The sequence below is a fragment of the Aotus nancymaae genome, unplaced genomic scaffold (genome assembly GCF_030222135.1).
Source record: "Aotus nancymaae isolate 86718 unplaced genomic scaffold, 86718_ANA_hifiasm-v0.15.2.pri h1tg000025l, whole genome shotgun sequence".
NCBI classification, from domain to species: domain Eukaryota; kingdom Metazoa; phylum Chordata; class Mammalia; order Primates; family Aotidae; genus Aotus; species Aotus nancymaae.
In genome coordinates, this window is record NW_026988438.1 from 4,998,557 (window position 1) to 5,025,915 (window position 27,359).

Consider the following 27,359-nt stretch of genomic DNA (forward strand, 5'->3'; position numbering starts at 1 on the left):
CTTGATGAGGATCTCTGTGTTTACGGTTTTACTGATTTGGGATATAGGTTGTCTTTAAAACAATTATCAGCGTTCAGCATCTTATTAACACCGAGAAAAAGCTGTGCCGTTTTCTTATATTCCTTTTCATGAAATATGGTGACAAGTTTAAGCAAATTTTTATTGTTGATGATATTCACTTAATTTTTAACTTTTGTGGCACATAGTAGGTATGTATATTTAGGAGGCACATGATACATTTCGATACAGGTGTGCAATGTGAAATAAGCACATCATGGGAGCAGGGTATCTTTTCAAGCATTTATCCTTTGAGTTACAAACAATCCAATTACCCTCTTTAAGTTGTTTAAAAATGTGCAATTAAATTATTACTGACTATAGTCACCCTGTTGTGCTATCAACTAGTAGGTCTTATTCATTCTTTCAAACTGTAAAAAACTGTTTATTGAAGGAAAATGTACATACAGAAAATCACTTATATCCAAAGGGCAGAGCTCAATGAATTTTGCCCAAATGAATATTCTGTAAGCACCTGATCAGGAAACAAAATATTACTAGTATCTTAAAGAAAAAAAAAATTGTAGCATTTGAATTCTATTATGTAACTTTATTGTGTTGATTTTTGCTTTTGAAAACAGACTTTATTGTTTAGAGCAGTTTTAAGTTCACAGTGTTCACTTTTACACTTTATAGGTGGTCCTGAAAATGATACATATTTTCACACTGGCTTTCACAATATATATTTTCTCCTCAAATATACTTCCAAGCAATATGATGCATAAACTAAACTTGTCATACAAATTTGATTCACAACTTGTAAAACGATCAGTACTCCTAACATAATGCCCTCAGTTTTAAAACTCTTGGCTACAAACAATGTCATAATGTTGATGGTTATGCAAATGTATTTATTAGCTGCCAGATTCTAGTCTTAATACAAGTATTAGGTATTCCTGCATATTATTAAACATAGACTTCTTGGTTAGGAGAGTTTTCTTGCATTGTGTGGCTCTATGTATCAGATAATAATATGGTTATTAAACTTCTTATAGATCCTACTATGTGCTTATGTTTCTGGGAGAGTGCCTTACAACTGCCAAGACAAAACTCAGGGATATGGACCACAGTGGTAATCAAACTGGGAAATTCCATTCTAGTTTTATTTGGCTATGCAAAGGCCAGAATTTCATGGGATCGATTGTCGGTACCTATACTCTGAAACTCCCAAACCCCAATACACAGAGTTATCCCTTCACATACACTGTGGTAAGCTCATCCCCTTCGTGATTCTGAGTCTTCAATTCTTTCCTCCTGTCTGGGAAACTATCCTAAATGCCCCAAAGTTGTCATTAAATTAATTTTATTTTTGCCATCCTTTCTTACATCAGTAACCCTCAAATAACTACACAGAGAGCTTAGTCGTCACTTGCCGTATCATTTGCAAATTGTTGGAAACACATGGATGGAAGCATGGAGGAGGCTGAGGCCTCTGACTGTGCATCTGTAGTCAGTGTTGGCACGAGACTCAGTATGTCCTGATCCTATGACCCTCAGAGTCACGTGTTTAGCTTTACACTGTAATCAAGAGTGATATTTCAACACTTTCTTGCTGTAAACACAAATAGATTTTTATTTCAGATCTGCTTTTTTGTAGAGGATTCTTAAAGTCTGTTTTCTCAGTGTTAAGGAAGTTGCCCAAGATCAAAGAGCAAAAGTTCTTTCTCTGTGACATTCATAGTACGGCAGAGTCTTAAGATAGTCTTTCTTTGGTTTTAGTGAAATTTTTATAGTACTGGGTTTATTAGTTTTCTAGGGCTGCTGTAACAAATTGCCATGAAATAGGTGCCTAAGCAAGAATGTATTCACTCATTGCTCTAGAGGCTAGAATTTCGAATTTCAGCAGGTCATCCTCCCTCTGAAGGCTTTCTGAAGGTGTCCTTTTCTGCTTCTTCCTAGCTTCTGGTGGTTGTCAGCAATTCTTGGAATTCTTGGTCTTGCAGCTGTGTCACTCAAATCTCTACCTGTGTTATGAGATGGCCTTCTCCTCTCCATGCCTTTGTCTTTCTGTCCAGATTTCCCTCTTCTTATAAGGACACTAGTCATTGGATTAAGGTCCAACTAAACCAAGAATGACTACATCTTAAGTTGAATACATCTAGAAAGACCTTATATGCAATGAAGTTCACATTGAAAAGTTAGGACTCCAACATATCTTTCGGTGGAGAGTTGATCCACCTCAACACTTAATAATCTGTTACCTTTAAATCCAAACATCTATGCCCATGGTTTATTCTAAGAAAGTTGATTAGGTCCAATAAATTAATAATACATTTTAAATTGGTCAGTAAGTTTATTTTAGGAAACTATATATTTTAATTTTCTCTGAGTATCAGTTTATTATTAGTGCATTCAACTGCTTCTCTATCTTCAGCACTTCTTACCTCTTGGCAAAGACTAGTAGTGCCTAATATGATTAAATCATTTTTGTAGAGAAGTTTATATGCCACTGAGAAGCAGAGCTGCTAATTATGGATGAATGTGTAAAGATACTTTTATTTCACGTAATGTAACCTAATGTTCATTAATTATAGTACAAATCACCTCAACTCCAATGTAGGGAGTTAGCATGACAGTTTTAGATTCTAGGACCACAGAAATACCTCTTTGATACTGTCCTGCCACTGAAAATCAATCAACACTCATTAGACTCCTATGCTTAGTTGACAATTAACTGCTCACAAAGGTATGCATGTTGTAGACATTAATGTAGCCAAGGCCTAAATCGGGTAGCTTTTGATTCAAAACTGAAAAATGATGTGGCTCTTTTTTGTTTTGAACATGACATGTTATCTTTTTGAAATATGTATTTTTTTCTAAAGTATGAACAGTTCATATCAAATTGATGCATAGTGCAGGAGGGAGAAATCTCTAGATGCCTTCAAGAAAGTATTATTCTACCAAATCTGTGTAATTTTTTAAAAAACTACCATCTCAATTTAAAAACATCACTATTTTAAGCACCATGTTATAATACCTTAATGTAAACTTGTGTCCAGGTTAATAAAAATATTAGTTTGGGTTCATACATATTAAAAATAACTAGGACATTGTATGATTATATGCTAACTTAATGTTGAGCTGATAAATACAATATACAGATAAATTTTTATAATCATAATCATCTTCTTTTATTTATATCCTGCTCCTACTGAGATGAATCTCTGGTTACATTTACATATTGAATTACAAAGTTAAAACTAATGATGGGATCAATTATGCCCCATACTGAGCTGTGCACTTTGGAATGACTTTGAGAAAACATGAGGGTCAAAAAAAAAAAGCGTACACAGGCACAGTGGTTTCAAGATTATGCTAACAGATAAGCAAAGAAAGAAGTATGATGGACAATAATCTGTGTTTGTCAAAGAAATCAGCCTTCTTTGGTGTAAAACCTAAAGTGTATTTTTAATATAAACATTTCTGAGAATTACAAAATGTACAGAATGGGTCACAGAAGCTGAGAAGTGGTTTATTTACAGTACATATATAAGGACAAATGTGTTAGGAATTCCTTCTGTTCTTACAATTTGTTTATTTTACTTTTAATGTGTTTGCTGTATCTTAATTGAACTATAATCTCCCCCATGTTAGGTGTTGTCATGTAGAATTTGATATTATCCCCCTTTCTCTTTTTTCAGCTCCATAATAAATGTGCTTCTCATCTAAAACCTGAATGTGACTGTGGACCTTTGAAGGACCATATTCTACCACCCACAACAATCTGTCCAGTGGTACTGGTGAGTTTTTCCTTATCATTCTGCTGTAACTCGTGATTGCTGTGACTGATCATTATCATATACCACTAAATGCTTCTAGAGTAATTTTTCATTAATCAAGGTAGAACTCTATAGATCTAAAATACATCGTTACTCTGGAACAGAACACCTTTGTCCACTGTATTTTCTTTTTCTTTCATGTCACTATACACGTTTTAGAATGATATGCTTGAACTGAAGCTGACTCAGATTTTATCACTTAGTCATGCTGTACTTACCAGGAATTGTAAAGGCAGAACACTTCTACGTTTTATATATTTTATAGATCTAGCTTCCCAGAATAATGAAGTTATTCTTATGGGCAATTTTGCTGGGGATGCACGTTATATATCTGCAATGTTGAGGGCTCTCATCTAGGTTAGAGACGACCTAAAATGATGACACAACCTTGAAGAAAGTTATGCACTGCTATTAGCTGTTGTGTTAAATCTTTTATTGAACGATAAATTTAACTACCTGCAAAATAATTACGTAATTCAATAAATATAGAAGCGAAAATGCATGAGTAAAGTAACTTTGAAAAGAACGAACCTTGGTAGGAAGAGAAGCAGATATTCAAATGACAAAATTCATATTCAAAATCCAAATTGCTTCTAAAGTATAACAATTACTTTAAAAAACAAACTATATCCATGATGCACTTCTCATTTTGAAAAGCAACATAGAAATTAAATGGCTGGAACTTCCATTTGATATAATGAAATTATAACAAGTAAGAAATGTTAGAAAAATACTTTTCTAAAGGTCAACCTAGAAATTAATTGTATTACTCATTTTGTACCACTTATGATTCATTTTGTAATTATCTGTAAAATACTGGTTGTATTTCAAATGCCTTTATTTAACAAAATTATTAAAAACTCTTCACTTTCTCAAACTACAAAAATAGAGGAAAAGAAAATACCTCAATATTGTTGAGTATAGCAATAACTAATTCTAAATTTTCTTTCTTCGTGTAAGGTTTCTTAGACATCCTATGGTAAATAAGATTAATTAAATATAATGAGAGTCACATAAAAACATTTTACATTTTAGGTTTAGTGTCATTTTTATTCATTTAAGTATTGTCTTGAAGACTTCCAGATTTTTGTATTATTTATATTTTTATTTAAAAATACAGCAATTGTACTGGTTTACATGCATTTTTGATCTCAGATTTTAACTCTAAGAAGAGACCTGTGATTTCTTCCTACTATCCATCTGCCTATGCAAGATCCCACTCAGTTCAGCAGGCTGGAGACTGCCTCCTTGGTCCACTTATGTCAGCATGTAGTTATACAAATTCAAACCTAAGGTGTATTTTTTTTATTATGCTATCACATCTTTCTTTGAGAGAATCAAAAGTAAAGAGCATGTGTTACATGAATATTCTTGTCTTTGAACAATCTTGCAAAACCTTTCATTGCTATTTTTAGACCATTTTTATTCTGAAGATTTATCTCCAATCATTAAATATTCCCACAGTTTTAAAACTGATTTATATCTCAGCATTTCCTGTTTACCATTTTTGTGGTACTATCTACTCTGAAGTGTGTGATGACAATTGAGTATTTCATCCTCCTGAAATGTCTACCTTTCATTGACTTTCATTATACCTCACTCTCCTGGTCCTTTCTCTGTTTCTCTGCACACTTGCTTTCAATATCTTTCCTGGGTTCACAATGTCGACATGCCCATGTCAGTGTGTCCCTGGGTTCTACCTTCCTATGTAATGGAGTTCCTCTCTTAGTGTTCTTCCCGATGAGATCTTGTTTATTCAGTTGATTGCATTACCAAGCTAATTTATATTCAGCTCATCGTCCTAAATTCCAAACTTAGAACTGCAGTCTGCAGGACCCATATTATTTTAAGTGCTATATGCCCAATATATTATTATATATTACTGTAATAATTATAGCTCTTTTGATTGAGCATATATGCTATCCCAGGTACTATGCTAAAATATTAATTAATTTGTTCAGTAACTATTCATCGCATAGCTAGTATGTGCCAAACAGTACTATAGAGAGACGTGAGAACATTAAAAGCAGAGACAAATCTTTGCCTTTACAGAGTTTACATTCCAGCAGAGGTAACGTAGACAATAAACAATACAAATAAGGAAATTATTTAGTACCTGGTTGTACAAAAATACATAGAAACAGAATAGAATGTTGATTTCTAAAGATATGAAGAGGGGAGGAGTGGGGAGATGTTGGTCAAAGAGTACAAAGTTGCAACTATTTAAGATGAATGTCTACAAATCTAATGTACAGTATAATGACTATAGTTAATATTGTTTAACATGGCTGGGCACGGTGACTCATCTTGCACTTTGGAAGGCCGAGGTGGGTGGATGACTTGAGGTCAGGAGTTCAAGACCAGCCTGGCCAACATGGTGAAACCCCATCTAGACTAAAAATACAAAAAATTAGCCTGGCATGGTGGCAGGTCCCTGTAATCCCAGCTACTCTGGAGACTGAGGCAGGAGAATTGCCTGAACCCAAGAGGCGTATGTTGCAGTGAGCCGAGATCGCTCCACTGCACTCCAGCTGGAATGACAGAGTGAGACTCCATCTCAAATATACTATATATTGGCAGATTTTCAGTGTGTTATACTATATACTATATTATGTACTGAAAATCTGCCAATATGCTAGATTTCAGGTGCTCTCAACACACACACACACACACACACACGTAACTATAAGAGGAGATGGATATGTTAATTTTCTTGACTATAATACTCATTTCACAATATATTTACACTATTGAAAACAAAATAACAACACCTTTATTTATAAACCAAATTGGCATTTATTCGTGAATTAGGACAGCCTCCACTCTGCAAAGTACAATGAGAGCTCCCACTGGACATAGAAGAACAGTGGTTTCTGTAAGATGGAAACAAGTAAACACAATAATGCAAAACAAAAGCTGGTTGTTGAACATCATGTGACTTCAGGTTACTCTCTGGGTAAGAGTTAAAGCAGTGGTTACATCATTACTATACCAAGTCAGGCAGACTGGAATTTCATATTTTCTGAAACAACTGGTGTGTTTGGGATCAATCTGCTTTCTTAAAGTTTCAACTTGATTATGTGACACTTTAGTACAAGTGACTCCATCTTGGTTTGGTCTGGTCTGTTACGGCCTCCTGTAAGAGCTCAGTCCAAAACAGTGGCCTTTGATAGTTTTTGTTTAACAGGATCAAAACATTTATTGTACATTAATTGTATTCCTTTAATATATACAGTAAGTACGAGTTTTGTTTTCAATGTAAAGGGCAAAATTAAAGTAGAAAAAGAAGAAATGTTGGGACTGTGATTATAAAAGAGACAGTCAAGATATTCACTGAGGAGAGAGTTAAGCATTGAGTGATTTGAGGGTGTCACCCTCGTGGCTATCTGGGGGACAGAATTTTACAGGTAGATTCTGACGTGATAGACACTTGACAGATCTCAAAGGGACTGGGGAGATTAGTGGCTAGCTCTGAGTGTATAGGAGGAAAAATAGATGTTCAAAGATATTATAAGATTTTTATGTTGGATGGGACAATTTAGGCAATTGTAAAATCTTTAGCCTTTACTCTGAATAAAATAGGAAGCCATTAGAGGAGTCTGACCAGAACAAGAAATGATCTGACTTTAAAAGGAACAATCTGTGCTGTGTTGAGGGGGCAAGAACGGCAGAAAGATACAACATTTCTATTTTCTGAAAGAAATAGAAAGCTGGGTCATTAGCTAGAGTTAGGATGGTGCAAGATGTGTAAGAAGCCTGTGTCACCCAGGAAAGTGGGAATTAAATGGATGAAAGAAACAGTGTGATTTTTGAGGAGAAGAGAGCAGCTACCTCTAGTTAATAATCGTCCGTGTAGTATATGATTCCAGTCAGCTTAGATGAATATATTTCTCCACTCTCATTCATTCATATTTATCTAATTACATTCTAGCTTCATGAGTGGAATAGGCGTAGCCCAGTCTTCATGTGACTGTTTCTTTTGGCCAATATCATGTACAGAGAAGCCATCCAGAGAGTTGAGAAGATTTGCAAAGGAGTAATTGTAAGGATTAACCATGGAATTTAAGCTGGAAACGAGGGAAATAAAGACATTAAATGTGAGGTACAGTAATATATTTTAGGAAGAGTACACTGTAAATTACAGTGAAGTCAAAGGTTGTTGGAATCAAGTTTAATGGTGTCAGGTTGAGAGTAGGTGAGGTAGGAATTGAGATTAAGGAGGGGTATAGTATAAGTAATATAATATGTGAATTCATTTTGTTTTCACAGTGACAACATGAGATAAATATTATAATTGTTCCCATTTTACATCAGAGGAAACTGAGAAACAAAGAGGTTAAGTAAATTTCCCGGTGTCACTTGAGTAGTACATGGCAATTCAGAATTGGTACCTGAGTTGTTATCACTCCGGAGCTGTGCTCTGAGATTTTCATCGCCACCCTTTTTGCAAATCCCAGTAGAGAGCTTTTATCTGTCATATCTCAGCTACTGGAACCTTCACACCCCAACTTTCCCAAACTAGAAACCTAAGTGGGATTTTTTATTCTTCATCTGGAATATCAGATTAATCAATACTATTCTAATGTTCTTAATCCTGTCTCTTTACTTCAGCCCAATTATGACTCTCTGGTATGCTAGCCTCACAGATTTTCCTCTTGGATTGTCCCAGTAGCATGTTTGTGAACTACCTCCTTTCTGTACACCCCCAACCTGCTTCACGCGTCAACTTTCAAGAAGTGCTAATATCATAAGTCTCTCTCACTCATAAAATATTTTTGGTGATTCGCTGTTTGAATCCTCAACTCTCCGTTACAGTAAACAAGGCTTTTTCACTGGATCAACCTGCTCACTCTCTCATGTACTACCTTATCCACTAGAAATCAAGGATAATTCAACTACTTGTAATTCTTTAAGTACACCTGTTCGCTCAAGCCTTTGAGTCTTGTATATATTAATAAATATACACTATACTTCACTTTAAAATTTTGCTAACCTCGCTAAGTAAGAATTAAAGGTTACTTTCTTTTCATGGAATAAAAATATCGACAATAGTATGCATTAACTACTTAAATGATCATACTTTAAACAAATTAATAAAATTGTTCCATTCACAAAGTTGCTTAATTTGCTCCACCTGATAGGCTCTGAGCCTTTTCAGTCTGTGAACTTTCAGTAACTCACAGGAATAATTTCATACTGCATGACCTGTAGTTCTTCATTTAAAGAAAATCATTAGTCCTGACATCTAATATCATCTTGTTTTGTTTTTTATTATTTAATACCGGTTTCCTCTTTAAGAAATTGCATGCCCAAGTTTCTTGTGCTTATCTTTTCTAAGAGGAGCAGGTAAGGGTCAGACTCAGTTATTACAAAGTGGTCATTGATATCATCTCTATCACATTATAGGAAATATTAAAGATCTTAAGATCCCTAGTTTTATTTCTTCCTTAGTCTTTGACTCTGTAGTTAGGAATTGGTTGTTTCATGGCCTCTGTAAATACAGTGTGGATCCTTAATTTCTGGTTGAAGCTCACGTAGCCTTGCGTCTTAATGACATATCACAAGGTCGAGATCCATGGTCCTCGTCTTCTCCTATTTTAGAACACCTTCTCCAGCGTCATTAAAAAAAACCTGTACCACCCTTCTTAGCCTTCCCATCCCTCCCCAATAGTTGTTATAAACTTTAGGTTAGTGATTCAGTAGATATATGCTCACCGGTTTGAGAGATTAGCAAGATAAGCATCTCCTGTGCACTGATGGAATGCTTTTTATAAGCATGCACTACAAATGGTTTCCACACATAATTGGTCTTGATAATGGTTATTGCCATAAAAATGGGTTAAAATCAACTACTCCGAAATTAGAATCATTATCTTATGATCTTTTCTATTCTAATAAAAAAATTAAACAATGATTCCCCATGTCAGATATAATTACTGTTTTCTGAGGTTGCAATTGGCAGCTAGTATCTTTTGAAAGTACTGTCAAAAACCTATATTGCTTAAAATTTATTTAACGTGAGACTTTTAATCAATATTTTTCCACGACTCTGTTTAGGTACTTAGCATGCTTTTTTTAAAAAATGATCTGGCAAGGATTATAGCTATAGTTCATTTACTGCCATATTGAGGAGAAGTCAGAAACTGTTTACAAACGCAGGTTTCCTTGAATCCTCCCCTTATTGTACTTTCAAACAAATGTAGGATGACTTCCAACTCATTGAGTCTCATGATAAGACGCTTAATTTCTATAAAAGGCCATTAACCCATCCCAATTGATTGTCAAAACAGATGTTTTGCCTTCAATAGAATCTATTTAAAAATACATTCTTGGTTCTTGCCACAGATAACACACTGAAACCTCAGCTGGCCAATCCAAAACAAAGTGACATTGCAAATAAATTTTAATAATCTCATATGGAATATGGCCTAATGAGGCCATATGCAAGCCACTCACTCTTCTGTGTTCTGATTGACCCCTAACTCAAGACAGATGTAGTCTATGTTGTTTTAGCCCTTTGCAGTTTGCCTTAAATTAAATTGAGCTTCAACAATTATGTCATCAGCCTGCCTTAAAAGGGATTTTTAAAAATTAATCATGTAAAACTCCCTATTTTAACAACAAAAAGATACTTTGGAAATGTCCTTCATTCCCTGACAAAAGTCCTTCTCAGTTCTGTTTATCACGGGTCATCCCTTAGACTCCATGAGTCATTACCATCATGGGTTTTTTTTTGTACTTAATAAGCTTAATGTTAAATTTATACCAACATTGGACTATAATGTTGGAATATGTGTTGTTTATTAGTATGTGCTATTATGTAACTTTATTACTATTCTATTCATAAATTTCTGTTTCTCTGTAATGGCTTAAGTTTATACTTTAAAAATTATTTTGGGTAGTACATACATTTTTGAGTTCACAGAAATCAGTGAAATAGGCCTATAGAATTCCCTTGATTTTAGAGTAATCTCATAAAGGAAGCTACAAATCTGATCAAATTCTCTAGCATTATAGTTTAGTTTTGCATTCATTCCAAGTTTTATATCTTTATGATAAAGTGGCCCTATAATAATGCATAAGTTTATGTAATTATTTTTCAATTTTGGTGCAGCTTTTATTCACTTAATTCTGCCACCATCCACAAAAGAAGACTTGAGATATTTCATGAGAAAATCACATTTTAAACTTTGTTTGAAGAGTAAAATCAAGCAGATTATCACAAAAGTCATTTCTTTTATATTCAGCTGCATGATTTAGTTTTGTTTTCTGTATGCATGTATTTTGTGTTATAATTTAAAAACCAGGTTCTTTATTTTAATTTAACTTTTTAGTTCAGGGGTACAGGAACAGGTTTATTATATAGGTAAACTTGTGTCATGGGGGTTTATTGTACAGGTTATTTCATCACCAGGTACTAAGGCTACTATGCATTATTTTTCCTCATCCTCTTCCTCCTTGCGTCCTTTGCCCTCCATCGTTCTTCTTGCCCTCTATCTGTCCATGTGTTCTCATCATTGAGCTCTCACTTATATAAGTGAGACCATTTAGTATTTGGTTTCTGTTCCTACATTAGTTTCCTAAGGAAAATGGCCTTTAGCTCCATCCATGTTCCTGCCAAGAACATGATCTCGAAGAGCAGGGTTCTTAATTCTCTAACGAAGGGGCTAACTAGCCATTTTTCCATATCAATATTGATATTTTAAAGTTGATAAATTGGAATTTTAAATGACATAGTATTAATATGCTGATTATTTAAAGTTGAAGTTCTATGATACATAAGTAGCCATTGTTTTATATGAATTGTTATTTTTATGTCTTAATGGTATCTTTAAGATCACTGCATTATTTTTATATACAATATCTGCAGTTCTAGCTTCTTACTGTTTATCCCACTTCCTCTCTTTCCTCTTTTCTTCCTGCCTTCTTTCCCTCCTTCTTTTTTTTCTTTCTTTTTCTTCCCTTTAATTTTTACTAAAATCACTGGAGCTAAAAATCCAGATAAGAGCAGTTTTTTTCTCCCCTGCAATTCACAATCAATTAGACAAAGCATCCAAAGAGATTATATATTAGGGTGTGATAAATATTCACTTACAGGAGCCCTAGAGGAAGGAATCCATCCCAAGGGCAAAGAGTAAATTAATTTTTTTTCTTAAAGAAATGATGCATGAGCTGAGTCTTGAAGAATAAATAGGTATTTTGAAGGAAAATGTAAAGTGATGTTCATGTAAATAGTCTCAGTGACAAGAGAGTACATAGTGTGATCATGAAACTCCAAAATATTTTTTAAAGGTTATGTGTGAGGGTGATGCTGGAGAGAGAGAAAATACAAGGTCCAAGATAATGGCTTCCTGGCCTGTCTTGTCCAGATTGGCTTTATCCAATGTACGTATGAGCTGAAATGATTCACTTTGTGTTGTAGAAAGACAACTTTGCTACCAACGTAGTGTAAAATAAATTTAAGTAGGGAGCAGAAATGATACAAGAGTGTCACCAGGAGAATGCACTGTGAATAGTCAAAAGACAACAACAGAGGAAGAAAATTAGGCAACCAGGAGAGACGACTGTAGTAAAGAGTAGAATATTAGGATTTGATGAGATTTCAGAATAGATTATTTTCAGGTGGTGGTAAGATCCAGTAAGCAGCCATGAGTCTGAGTGGCTCAACTGATGTGCAGGGGAAGTTCATTAGCTGTTAGAAGGTAAGGGAACTCTGAGAATGGTTTATTGGATGTTATCCTTAAAACCACCAGGGTTTGTGGCAGGGTCTTAAAGATAGTTACTACTTGACAGTAAAGAACAGTAAAGAATAAAGGTAGAGAGAACTATTAGATTTCATGAACCTCAAGTGTAAAGAGAGTCTATTTTGGAGCTGGACAAATGGTAATTTTGATGGAAGGTCAAGAGATTACCATTAAAACTACAGCACTTGTAAGGATTGAGAGAATGAGTTGCCTCTTTTCAGAAGTGTTATTAGCAAAAGTGGTCATTATTTAGAAAGGAAAAGGATAATTTGTTCTTTTGCACAGTTGTTCCAGAGAGCCCAGTGAAAAGTTTTAGAAAAGAGGCGAAGTGGGAAGATTCATAAGAGAGACAGAGAGAAAGAGAGAGAGAGAGAGAGTGGGGGGGTGGGGGAAGGAGGAAGGGAGGAAGGAAGGAGGGAGGAAGGAGAGAAGAAAGAAAGATAAGAAAGAAAGAAAGAAAAGAAAGAAAGAAGAGAGAATAATGATAGCCAGAAAGTATAGAAGACTAGAGTCCAGAGTTCTAACATGAACTGCTGATCTGTGGGCAAGTCATTTCCCTCCAGTAGTTTCAGAATGTTGAAAAATGATTTGTGTATGAAATATAAAAAGAATTTATATAAATCAATAATAAGCAAACAATTCAATTCGAAAGGGCAAGAGACCTAAACAGGCATTTGAACTAAGTCCATTTATAAACCACCTATAGACATATGAATAGTACTTACCATCATTAATCATTAAGAACATGGATATTAAATACCAGGAGATAAAACTAGACGTGGAAGAGAATGATACAAGCAGATTAAAAAGCCTAAGCTTTGTTAATATGCAGCCAAATCGTTCATTCACTGCAGGTGAGAGAGTATATTGGTTCAGTCACCTTAGAACTCTGGCAGTATGCCATTTTTATTTTAAGCCTGGCTTTTTCACTAGTTTTATGATACGAAGCAAGCTATTAACATTTGTCCCTCTGTATTTCATTTGTAAAATAAAATCAAATGAGTTAATTCATGAAAATTGCTTACAACTATGCATAGCTGGAGGAGAGTGCTAGGATAATATCATTTAATATTACTATTGTAAATATTATGCTGGAATTTAAAAAGTGAATTTTAACATTTTATCATACCATAACTAAGCACTCATACAAAAATTTTAAAATAAGAAAGAAAAAGAATTTAATCATTTAAGAACCTGTGATAGTTATATAAGAAGAATCACAATTAATATATGAATATTAAAATTACCTTCACTATTAAAATTACCTTCTTTTACATTTTTTTTCAACTTTTTAAAGTTAATCTGAATATACCATGCGGCATTCTATTTTAACATTTAACATGATATCATTAAATGTTTATATATTTCCACTTACTATGGGACATCACTATTAATGCCTGTGTAATGTCATTAAGTATATATGCCATATTTTAGTTGAAACTGTTTTTGTCTAGCATCTTTCCAATTCCTCATTTTGTTATTATAAGTAACACAATAGTGAACATCTTTATGACGAATGGTATCTTCCAGATATTCTCTACTGAGAAGTGTAAAGTATCATTTTTCCCATACTATGTTATTTTGTCCTACAAATGAGTCAGCTTTCACAGCTGTTTAATTCTTTCTGTACTATAAACCCATTCCTAATGAGGAAAATAATGATTAAATATTTCCTGAAACAGAAAATTTGTCCTAGAATAGATAATTATTTAAAAATTTAAAATCATTTTTAGATGATTATTTATCTCACTTTTAAACTTAGTCGTATTATTGCTACCCATTAGGAGGAAATAATAGGATTGCAGCAATGAATGTGTTCAGTATTATATCCCTTTAGGCCAATTATGGTGTGTTCTTCCAGGAATACACTCTGTTGTTATAATATCTGATTAATCTTTGAGAATGGAGTTAATACAATGAGAACATAGGGACACAGGGAGAGAAACATCACACACACCGGGGCCTGTCAGGCAGTTGGGGGGAAGGGGAGGGAGAGCATTAGGACAAATACCTAATGCATGTGGGGCTTAAAACCTAGATGACGGGTTGTAGGTGCAGCAAACCACCATGGCACATGTATACCTATGTACCAAACCTGCATATTCTGCACATGTATCCCAGAACTTAAAGTAAAACTTTTTAAAAAAAGAACAGAGTTAATAAAAATATCATCAAGATAATGAAGCTTGTTAGCTCATAAAAAGGACAACAAAACTATTTGAAAAATGTATATTTAAAAATGTTTTAGTTTTTTAATTAATCCTGTTTTACTCTTATAGATATAAAAGTTTAAAAAAGTAAATATTTAAATTATAAGTTAAATTTATAATTTTTTTTATTGATACATAATATTTTTACATATTTATGGGGTACATGTAATATTTTGTTACATGCATAAAATATGTAATGATCAGATTGGGGTGCTTAGAGTATATATCACCTTGAGTGTTATTTGTTTGTGTTGGGAAGTCCTCTCTTCTAGCTATTTTGAAACATACAGTGTATGTAAACTATTATCCTACTATTTAATATGAAAATTTATTTCTTCTATCTAATCGTGTGTTTTTATCCATTAATCAACCTCTCTTTATCCCCCTACCTGACAAACATGCAAACTCTTCCCATCCTCTGGAAACCATCATTCTACTCTCTACCTGCATGAAATTAACTTTTTAACTCCCACATATGAATGACAGCATGTGACATATATCTTTCTGTGCTTGGTTTATTTCACTTATCATAATGACCTTCAGTTCATCCATGTTGCTGAAACTTAAAATGGTCCCAATTCCACATCTCTTTTTTCTTCACTGTAACTCTGAAAACTTGGCCAAGTTGTGATGTTGCTGAAGCAGTACTGTACGTATCTCTACCTATAACACCCTCAGAAAACCATATGTCATATTAACTTCTCCTCTTCTTCCGATCTTACTTACTCTAACACAATTTTAAGAATTCTACTAAATTATGCATTGTAAATATGGTGATTAAATCTTAAATAGCATAGAGTATGTTAAATCTTTCCTTAGAGCATGTGTTTAAGTCATTATTTCTCAGCAATGTCAGAAAGTTTGTTAGGAAGTAGAAGTATGCTGTGTGTCTCTCACAGCTTCAGTAGTATGGAAACTTTCTGTATATTTTTTCATCTGGCTTAACTCTAATCGGCAAGAATTAATAATGACAATCTCAGTGCTATACATCAGCTTAATAAAGGAGGGTAAGAGATATTCAAATCCTCTATGATTCTGAAATTTGAATTTTGAATTCTCTGTAATATTACTTCCTAGACTAGTTATAAAACTTCCATAAATACAGAGTCTGGTGGGGAGGTGTGAACACATAACTGAGGATGTGTCTTACTACACGGAGCTTCAGTTTTTATTTCATATCATTATGGCTGCTTCACCCTTCTTTTAAATTTACCTCTTTAACCTTTAAGCAAAGTTACTGAAGTCATCTATTTTCTTGAAATCCTTTATGTCATCTACCAAAGGTTTGTGTCTATGCAATGTTCTTTTTTGTTGAAAGAGTAGGGATAAAGGACATTGTCAGCTCTCAATAAATGTTTCATCAGTGTCATTACTTAATATTCATTTAATTAATATTCATTATAGATCAATTCGTAATTGTCATCATAGTAATGATAGGCAAAAAGAAACCTCATTTTTCCATATTTTGGAAATCTAACTCAGACTCAATTTGATGGTATTATTCATAAAGGATAGCTGCTTTTTATTTATTTAATTTTTAAAATGTGTAGTATTACATTCTCACTGATTCAAATTCTGCCGAGGATTACAATAAGAACTAGGGTGCTATAATATTTATAAAATATGTTTACATGCAGTTTGGTTTAAAATATTCTTCATGTACATATATTTTAAAGAGATATAGCATGAGAAAACTGCAAGGGACTCAGCCTGACTAAGTGATGATTTCATCATCTACCCTTGGGAGGTTAAGTAACCGTGTATCTGTTACATTGTCTTAGGTTGGCTTTGTTGGTTTCTGACAAAGTATCTTCATATTGAGCTAGTTTCTATTATGTACAATATGTATAATTATAAACAGAGTCTACTCTAGAAGAAAAAGGTCAAGTGTTACAGACAATTGTTTTTGTTTCTACCTAAATGAATAAGGTAGAATTGTATACTTAAAGGGCTTTTTTAAACAGAGATGTATATATATGTATATATACATGTAATTTTCCCAGAAGTTTCTATAGCATTCTTGCCTAAACTATAGCTGTATCCAGGGTAAGCAATAATAATTTTTTAAAGAAACAAACTTATGCTACGTTGGGTTTGCCATGATTTATGGAAAAGCCAAATGAAAGCCCGATAAGACATAAATTACAAGTTCAGCTAACAAGAATCTGATGAAAATCTTTTATTTTAATATTTGAACAATCGAGATGTTATTTAATATATTCAGGATGCAGTTTCCTATGGATTGACTCTTGATACAGAGGAGTTTATAATCAAGAAGATTAATTAGGCCATCGTGCCTATGATTAATTTAAAATGTCAGCCTTCTTCGCTGACCTCAAACCTAGAAAAAAAAATAATTTAAATGTCCAAAAACCTATTATAGGTAGAAATGTTCTAAAACTTTAAGTTCAGATTATAGGTGTCTATGTGAGATCTGGAAGGCACATTGTAATTGCTGTGAAATTTATAGTCCCACAAATCAAAAATAATAAAGTTATTAAAAATTAATTTAAAATTATTTTTAAGTCATTTTTGTTGCTTTTTGGCATTTTTTGTTTTCTTCATTTTATCTTTAGTTGCTAAAAAATTTTACATATTTATGGGATACAGAATGAGATTTTGATGCATGTGTAAAGTAGGCAGTGATTAAATCAGAGTAGTTAGTATAACCATCATCTTAAACATTTATCATTTCTTTGTATTGGAAATATTCCTAATTCTCTATTCTAGCTTTTTGAAAATATTCAATAAATTATTGTTAGCGCTATTTACACTATAATGCTATAGAACATAACTTATTTATTATATCTAGCTGTAATTCTGTACCTGTTAACCACCAACTTCTCTCTTTGTTCTTCTTATCTCTAACTTCCTAGCCTCTCATAACCACAATTCGACTCTTTTCTTCCATGAGCTTAATTTTTTTAGCTCCCATATGTAAGTGAGAACATGGTATTGATCTTTTTGTGCTTGACTAATTTAACTTAACATAATGTTCTTCAGGTTCATTCATGTTGCCACAGATGACAACAACCCATTTCTTTTTATGGTTGATTAGTATTCCATTGTGTATATATACCATAATTATTTTATCCACTCATCTATTGGTGGACATTTAGGTTGATATCACAACTTGGCTATTGTAAATAGTGCTATTATTATAAACATGAGGGTGAAGATATCACTTTGAGACACAAGTTTCCGTTCCTTTATCTAAATCCCCGGTGATAGGATTGATGGATTATGTGATCGTTCCATTTTTAGTTTTTTGAGGAACTCCATACTGTTTTTCATAATAGTTGTACTAATTAACATTCCCTCCAACAATGTATGAATTCCCTTTTCTGTGCACCCTGGCCAGTATTTCTTATTTTTTGTCTTTTTAACAATAGCCATTCTAACTGGGGTGAGATGGTATCTTATAATGGTTTTGATTTGCATTTCCCTGATGATTAGTGATGTTGAACATTTTTTTCATATACTTTTTGGTCATTTGTGTATCTCCTTTTAAGAAATGTCTTTCAGATCCTTTTCCACCTCTTAATGGGATTATTATTAGTAGTATGATTATTATTGCTGTTGAGTTGTTTGAGTTCCTTGTATATTCTAGGTAAAAGGCCCTTGTCAGAAAAATAGTTTGTGGATATTTTCTCCAATCTACAGATTGTCTCTTGACTCTGGTGATTGTTTTCTTCACTGAGCAAAAGTTTTTTAAAAGTTTCAAAAAGTCTTATTTGTACATTTTTCTTTTGGGGACCTGTGCTTTTATAGTCTTATCCATAAAAATCTGCTCAGAACAATGTCCCAAAGAAATCTCCCTTTGTTTTCTTCAAGTAGTTTTAAAGTTTTGAGTCCTACATTTAAGTTGTTAATACATTTTGTGTTGATTTTTGGATCTGGTAAAAGACAGGGATCTAGTTTTATTCTTCTGCATATGGATATCCAGTTTTCTTTTTTTTTTTTCACATTTATATCTGAGTTTATTGTTCTGATTTATTGAAACTTAAAATATTCCATCAAATTACCCAGGAAAATCCAGGTGGCAGAAATATATAGTATGTCCACTTCATCAAGAGGTCTCAAATAAATTTTAAAAGGCCAGAAAATGATATATATGCTATATCATTTAAATTGCTTCTACTTTCTGTACTTAAGAACTCAAGTATAGCAACAAACTGTGGTGCTGCTCCCAGCATGACTGCATGGGTGTCTAAGGTTACGTGTGAAGATTACTGTGAGGTCTCAAGTTACTTGACTGATCAATTTCCATTTGAATTTCAATCCAAGCAGCATATTTTACATGCACCTGAAGGAAATATCTTCAGTGTGTTCACGTGTGTGTCTATGTGCACATATGTATGGGAATGGGTGTAAGTCAGTGAAAGGCTGACCGAACACTGCTAAGTGCATGCTAGAAGTCTGCTGTTGTTGGTAATACAGAAAGATACACAGTCTTCATATTGGAAGTCTTCATGGGGATGTCTTTTGTAATTTCTTGCATTTGGGTCTCATTCAGAAATAGCTTTAGCTTCCTGCTCTGAAGATATCCAGTTTTCTTAATGCCATCTGTTAAAGAGGGTGTCTTTTCTCCACTGTATGTTCTTAGAGCCTATGTCAAATGTGAGTTGACTGTAAATACATAGATTTATTTCAGGGTTCTCTATTCTGTTCTATTTGCCCATGTGTCTGTTTTTATAGCAATGCCATGCTGTTTCGGTTACTATTGCTTGTGATACACTTGGAAGTCACTTAGTGTGATTCCTACCTTTGCTCAGTATTGCTTTGATTACTTGTATTTGTTTGTGGTTCAGTACAAATTTTAGGTTTTTTCCCCCGATTTGAGGAAAAATGTAATTGGAATTTTAATACGGATACATTGAATCTATAAATTGCTTTGGGTTGTATGTTCATTTTCACAATAATAACTCTTCTAATCCATGAGCATGGGATGTCTTTTGATTTTTATATGTCCTCATTAGTTTTTTAAATCAGTGTTTTGCAATTTTAATTGTAAAGATTATTTACCTCCTTGGTTAAATTTATTCCTAAGTATTTTATTATTTTATTTAAGCTATTATTAATGGGATGGTGAATAAGGGTGTTAACGGTGAGCATACTTGTCCTTTTCCAGTTCTTGTAAAAATGCTTTCAGCTTTTCTCTGTTCAGTATGGCCTTTATTGTGCAAGGGTATATCTAATTCTATGTCTAATTTTTGAGAGATTTTGTGATGAAGAAATTTTATGATGAAGTTTTATGAAATGCTTTTTTGGTTTCTGTTGTGATGATCATAAGACTTTTTCCTTTATTCTCTTGATGTGGTACTTCACATGTATTGATTTGCATGCACTAACCATCTTTGCAGCCCTGGGATAAATCCCACTTGATCATGAGGAATTATCTGTTTAATGTGATGTTGAGCTTGGTTTGCTAGTATTTGGTAAAGGATTTTTACCCCCATATTCATCAGGGATATTGGCCCGTAGTTTGTTGTTGTTTGTCTATGTTGGTTTTGGTATCAGGATGATGCTATGCTCATAAAATGTGTTAGGAAAAATTGTCTCCTTTTTTGTTTTTTGGAATAATTTAAAAGTAATTGGTTTCGTTTGTCTTTAAAAGTTTGCTTGAATTCACCAGTAAAACTATCTGTCCTAGGCTTTGTTGTTGTTGTTGTTTGCTTTTTGAGAGATTTTTATTTCTGATACAGTTTATTACTTGCCATTGGTCTGTTCAGATTTTCTATTTCTTCCTGGTTCAATTTTGGCAGGTTGTAACGTTTCCAGAAATTTATATGTTTCCTCTGGATTACCCAGTGTGATGGTGTATAGTTGTTCATGACAGTTTCCAATGATCCTTTGTATTTCTGTGATATCAGTTGTAACGTCTCCTTTTTGGTTTCTGGTTTTATTTATTGTGGTTTTGTCTCTTTTACTTAGTCTAGCTAATTTTTGTTTTAGTTTATTTAGAGAAATTTTTGTTTTGTTCAATTTTGTAATTTTTTAGTCTCTATTTTGTTTAGTTTTGCTCTGATGTTTATATTTTTTTCTTATACAAATTTTGAATTTTATTTGTTCTTGATTTTCTAGTTCCTTGAAGCATATGGTTAGGTTGTTTGTTTTAAATCTTTTAATTGTTTTGATATAGGTGTTTATTGCTGTAATCTTCTCTGTTAGTACATCTATTGCTCTATCCCATAGATATTCCTATTTTCATTTCTTCAATAAATTTTTTAGTTCCTTCTTAATTACCTCATCAACCCATTTGTCATTCAGGAGCATGTTGTTTAATTTCCATAGATTTGTACAATTTCCAAAGTTTTTCTTGATATTGATTTCTGAGTTTATTTTATTGTGGTCTGAAAAGGTACTTGAGAGAATTTTGATGTTTTAAAATTTTTGAGATTTATTTTCAGGCTAAGATGTAGTCTATCCTTGGGAATATCCCATCCTATGTCCTGAGGAGAATAATGTGTATTCTTCAGTTCTTGGATGAAATATTCTGTAAATGTCTATTAGGTTTATTTTGTCTAAAGTTCAGTTCAAGTCCAATATTTTATAATTTATTTTCTGTTTAGATTATCTGTCTAATACTCAATGTGGGAAACTAAAGTTCTTAGCTCTTACTGTATTACGATCTCCAATGTTGAGTGTGTATTTATCTGTTTATTTATTTTTCTATAATTGTTATATCCTCTTATTGAATTGACTACTTAATTTTTATGTTATGACCTTCTTTGTCTCTTTTTATGTTTTTTGACTTGAAGTCTGCTTTGTCTGATATAAATATAGACAATCCTGCCTATTTTTGGTTTTAGTTTGCATTGGAATATCTTTTTCTATTCCTTTGCTTTAAGTCTATGTATGTCTTTGCAAGTGAGGTGAGATTTTTGTAGGCAGCATATAGTTGGATCTTAATTTTTTAATCCATTCAGCCAATCTCTTTTAATTGGTGAATTAAACCTCTTCACAATTGTTAAGTGAAGACTTACTGTCACATTGGTATTTGTTTTCTGATTGTTTTGTATTTCTTTTGTTTCTCTTTTCTCTCTTATTTATTTTTGCAGTTTGCTGGTTTTCTGTAGTAATAACGTTTCATTTCTCATCTTTCTCATTTGTTTTCATAATGACAGATACTATTTTTTTGCTTGCAAATGTAGGACTCCCTTATGTTTTCCTTTTATATCCAGTCTGGTGGTGATGAATTCCCTCAGTTTTTGCTTGTCTGAGAAAACTTTACTCTTTATTTCTTAAAGATAGCTTTTTTAGGTATAGTATTCTTGGCTGACAGGTTTTTTTTTTTCTTTTAGCATTTTGAACATATCATCTCATGCTCTTCTGACCTATATGGTTTCTTCTGAGAAATGTGTTGTTAGTGTAATGAGAACTCCCTTGTATGTTACTTGATACTTTTCTCTTGTTATCACTGACTTTTGGCTGTTTGACTTTAATGTGCCTCAGATAGTGTTACGGCTTTTTTGCTTCCATAGTTTAGTGAGTGGGAGAAAGGGCATCCAGTGGCTTCTTTGCTCCCATTGTTCAGCAAGCAGAAGAGGGTGGCTCCCAGTGACTTTCTCTCCTGTTATTTGGTGAGCAGTAGGGAATGTTACCACTCCTTTACTACCACCAGTTCTGCAGGAAGGAACATTACAGCTCTTTTACTCCTGCAGTGCAAGGAATCCTGGGTTCTTGTCTGTGACCAAGAGGAATAAGGTATGCACACACCATAGAGTGAGTAAGGTGGAGTTGAATTTTATTGAGTGACAGAAGGAAAGCTCTCAGCAACAAGAGAGGACTCAAAAGCGGGTAGCGATCTGTGAGACTGAGTCTGGGGTTTTCATGGGCTTAGAATGGGGGGAATGCATGCTAATGGGTTCATGGGTGGTCTTGAAAAAAGCATCATTTGATTGGTTAAAAGGCATCATTCGGCCGGGCGCGGTGGCTCAAGCCTGTAATCCCAGCACTTTGGGAGGCCGAGGCGGGTGGATCACGAGGTCAAGAGATCGAGACCATCCTGGTCAACATGGTGAAACCCCGTCTCTACTAATACAAAAAATTAGCTGGGCACGGTGGCGCGTGCCTGTAATCCCAGCTACTCAGGAGGCTGAGGCAGGAGAATTGCCTGAACCCAGGAGGTGGAGGTTGCGGTGAGCCAAGATCGCGCCATTGCACTCCAGCCTGGGTATCAAGAGCGAAACTCCGTCTCAAAAAAAAAAAAAAAAAAAAAAAAAAAGGCATCATTCAGAAGGAACCAATCGAGAGAGAGAGTAAGATGGAGATAGAAGTTTTCATGCCAGTTGTGGACTCTAACTGGAACTGGTAGCTTGGTTTTTAGGCTTTAAACTGTCCTTGGCTTGAAGGTCAGATTTCACTGGGGACTCATCCCTGTCTTCCTAGGTATCTGTCTGCCTCCTGCCACTATCAATAGGACTTTTTAAATTTAAGTCTGTTTGAGAATAATTGAGCATCCTGTATTTGGATATCTATTTATGCCCCAAGACATAGCACATTTTCAACTATTATTTTATTCAATAGGTTTCCATGCTGTTCCCCATCTCTTCTCTTTCTGGAACTCCCAGAATTTAAAAGTGTTTTTGCTTAATGTTCTCTATGTCACATAGACTTCCTTCACTGTTTTAAGAATTCTTTCTTTCTTTTTTTGGTATGACTAGGATACTTCAAAAGACCTGTCTTTAAGCTCGAAAATTATTTCTTCTGTATGACAAGTCTGTTGTTGAAGTTCTCAACTGCATTTTTTATTTTATTCATTGAATTCTTCAGTCCTAGAATTTCTGTTTGATATCTTTGTCAAATTTCTCATTGAGATCACGAACTCTTTTCTCGATTTCATGGTATTGCCTATCTGTGTTCTTTTGTGAATTTTTGAAAGAGAATTATTTTCAATTCCTTTTCAAGTATTTTATAGATTTTCTTTTCTTCATGGTCTATTACTGGAGAATAATAATTTTCCTTTAGAGGTGTTTCATTTTGTTGGTTTTTCATGTTTCTTGCATCACTACACTGATATTGTAGATGTATCTATAGGGTCAATTAGGTAGAGTGCTTTGGTTTTGGTTCTAGGTGGGTACAGTAATATATTCTCCATATGAATTTTTTGACTGTAATCAAATCATTGGCATCTGTGATTTTTCTCAGAAGTTTAGGCTGAAGATGTTTGTGGAGGCTGTGTCATGACTTGCTTTGGCAAAGTCCAGGTAGGCCAGTCTTCAGGACCTTGGGGGATATTTGCAGGCATGGGTGGGTGGTGGTAGCAGTAGACCCTGTGTGGGCCACTCCTGTGACTCGTCAATGGAGTGCAAAGGTGCATGGCAGCCCCACTATTGGAGGGGTCAGGTTTTTTGGGGTGTAGTGGTAGCAATTCCTCGTCTTGGGCCCCTGGATGACACACACTGGGGCATTGGCAGTGGGCCATAGTTGAGTTGGTTTGCAGGTTCCTGACAGTGCATATGGATATGTCGTGGCCCCACTGCTAAAGGGGGAGAGGTCACTGTTGGTGGTGGCAGATAAGACAAGTGGCTCTCAAGCTCTGGTGAGCACATACTTCAGTTCCCTATACCCTGGAGGCAGCCTTCCTATGGTTTTAGATCATCTATTTTATGCATCGTAGGGAGCTGTTAGAGTACAGGGGCTCAGATGCTGGGGACCCAGTTACACCACTGGTTCCAGTTGATTTCATGAGAGTGTAGCCCTCTCAGTGGATGTGGGAGAGTATCAGTGGGATGCTATGGATGCGGAGATACAGGGGCTATTGGGCCCCAAGTCAAAATGTATTCTGGTGATGATTCTTCTCTCAAAATAATGTCATGATGCATCAGCTTTGATCTCAGGAGTGTGGGGCACCCAGCTTGAATTTCCTCTCTGGAATAACACAGTCATGTGAACTCCAGGAAACTCTCTGTACTAGGCTCAGAGTTGGTGAGGGCTGATGGGCTTTTCTCTCTAGGATTCTCTCCCTAGGATTCTAAACATCTATGGTGAGGAATGTAGATGACTAGGGATCTCTCACTTACCTTTTCCTTGCAATGGAGAGTTTCTCTTCCCTCTGTGCTGATAGTAGCTATCTGCTTTGTTTTTATTTTTATGGTGCCATCAGGACTTTTCCATGTCTTAGAAGGGCTTTGTCATTTTCTTGCTGAATTTGTGTTCTTCCTTAGGTATGCTCCATTTGACTTGTGGTTATTTCTTTGCTGTTGTGGCCCTTCTTTGCATAGGAGGTGAGTGCTAGGTTCCTCTAGTCAGCCATCTTGATGGTGTCTGGAAATCTTAAACATATAGCCATACATGAGCATTATCCAAAGAAAGATTAAAATGTATTAAAAGCTAAATTTTAAAAATAGGCTTAAACAATGCAAAGAATATTATATATGTCTGATTCTAAAATGAGGATGGGAGATTATATATTCATGAATGATTTAAATGATTCTGTAAGTTATTGCTAAGAGTATTCAAAACAGCTTATATAATATACCGTATGCAGCAAAATAAAGCATAGTAAACTTGTGCCAAAATTAAGTGAAAACTTAAATTTATTTCACAATACCATTCAAAGGTAACAGGAGTAATTTTTCATTATTTCCCTGAGTTTCTTGGTAGCCTTAGCAAAAATAAGTATTCTAGGCTTGATTGTATTCAACTAGAGAAAATATTTTTTATTGTTTTGTGGTGACTGAGACATGAGATTAATTTTCCTATGTGCAGTTGTTTCTGTAGTGAACAGTATCTAAACAATATTCCAATAATCAGTGTAGTTGTATTTGGTTCCTTTGATTTTTCTTTTTTATGACAACTGTCGATACAGATTGATCGTTTATGACCCAAGTGCATTTTGGTATTAAAAAGTCTACCTGTTGCCAAATAAAATAGTGATCATTATGCAACTTGAAAATAAAGAAGATGGGGCCAGGCGCGGTGGCTCAAGCCTGTAATCCCAACACTTTGGGAGGCCGAGGCAGGTGGATCACGAGGTCAAGAGATCGAGACCATCCTGGTCAATGTGGTGAAACCCCGTCTCTACTAATACAAAAAATTAGCTGGTCATGGTGGCACGTGCCTGTAGTCCCAGCTACTCAGGAGACTGAGGCAGGAGAATTGCCTGAACCCAGGAGGTGGAGGTTGCGGTGAGCCGAGATCGTGCCATTGCACTCCAGCCTGGGTAACAAGAGCAGAACTCCATCTCAAAAAAAAAAAAAAAAAAAAAAAAGAAAATAAAGAAGAAACATGACAGATGAAAGTTAGATGAATGCCATATATTAAGTTTCATTTCATCAAACAGAAGCAAATACCAATAGCAATTGTTTTAGATGGTCAAGAATACTAAAGAAAACATTTACTTTATAGTGCACTGATTTGAAAGAAACAAAAGAATTAAGAAAGATCATAGGAAAAAATAATGTCTTAGCAGAAACTATATCTGTATTAGAATAAGGCAAAATCAACACTGAGGACAACTAAAAAAATAATCTGGAGAAGAGGATTAAGAAAAGCTCCTCTGACTACTAGAGAGAATGGCAACAAAGTGAAAAGAGATCATGCCACCCCTAAGTAAAACAGAAAAACAAACAAAAAACTAAATTATTCTTAAGTGTAAAGAAAACTACACTGAATGAAGAAGAACCTATGTTGCTTCAAATTAATTTATATACTTGGTGCAATTTGCATGCAATTTTTTGGCTGGACAAAATAATTTCAAATTTTGCCTGGAAGAATAAATGTGCATAAACATTATACAATTTTGAAAAGGAAGAGTAATAAGAAAATGCTTATTCTAAGAAATCTTAAAAATATGTTTGTTAAATTTGCAGCAATCAAAATAATACAGTAATTGCTCTAGAAGTTTTAAAGACGTGATAGGAAGTCTAAAGATGTATTGAACTATTTGTAATTATGTAGTCTATTATAAAAGCCGCATATGAAATCTAGTGGAACATCAGTGGTATCAGGATTATTGTATAACCACATGAAAATAAAGTAAGGTAAATTCTACATTATATCTATTACAAAAAAAAATGAATTAAAGATTTAATTTTGCCTAGGCATGATCTTTTCCTTTTTTTTTCCCAAAGTGAGAAAGATAAAATATTGACTGCCTTGAGCAATGAAAATTTATTTTAAAGACAATGCTAAATCCCAAAAGTTATAAATCAAATTAAAGATAAGCATCATAACAACAACAACAGCAGCAACAACAAATCCTGTATTGTAAAATGCAATCTCTATATTGTCAAACCAATTCCTATATTGTAAAAAGCAATGAAAAAATATAAATTATAACAATGAGATGTAATTTTTAAATCCATTTTCACAAATATTTTGTAAATGATAATACCCAGTGTTGGCAAGAATATGCAAAGCTTACTGGTCTCATTAAAAACTTGTGAAAGTAAATTTCCATATGCTATAGCATAAAAGTCCCAAATATGTGAACTTCTGTGTCGATATTTCTGCTTTCAGCTTTCAAAGGAATTTGGGGTTGGGGCAAGGCAAATATCTAGATCTAATAGCATTAGGGTAGAAGCAAATACTTTGTATCATTTTTACCTTTTAATTTTTAAATT

The 27,359-nt window shown here is 34.1% G+C and overlaps 1 protein-coding gene across 11 annotated transcripts in view; it reads left to right on the forward strand.

Moving 5' to 3' along the window:
* The window catches only part of DGKB (diacylglycerol kinase beta), an 812,604-nt gene that overhangs the window by 301,732 nt on the left and 483,513 nt on the right, over positions 1–27,359 (forward strand). For all 11 annotated transcript variants that reach the window (XM_064380347.1, XM_064380346.1, XM_064380345.1 and 8 more), the window contains one exon: positions 3,699–3,797. In XM_064380347.1, the coding sequence (XP_064236417.1) occupies positions 3,699–3,797 (99 nt within the window). The remainder of the gene's footprint in view (positions 1–3,698; positions 3,798–27,359) is intronic.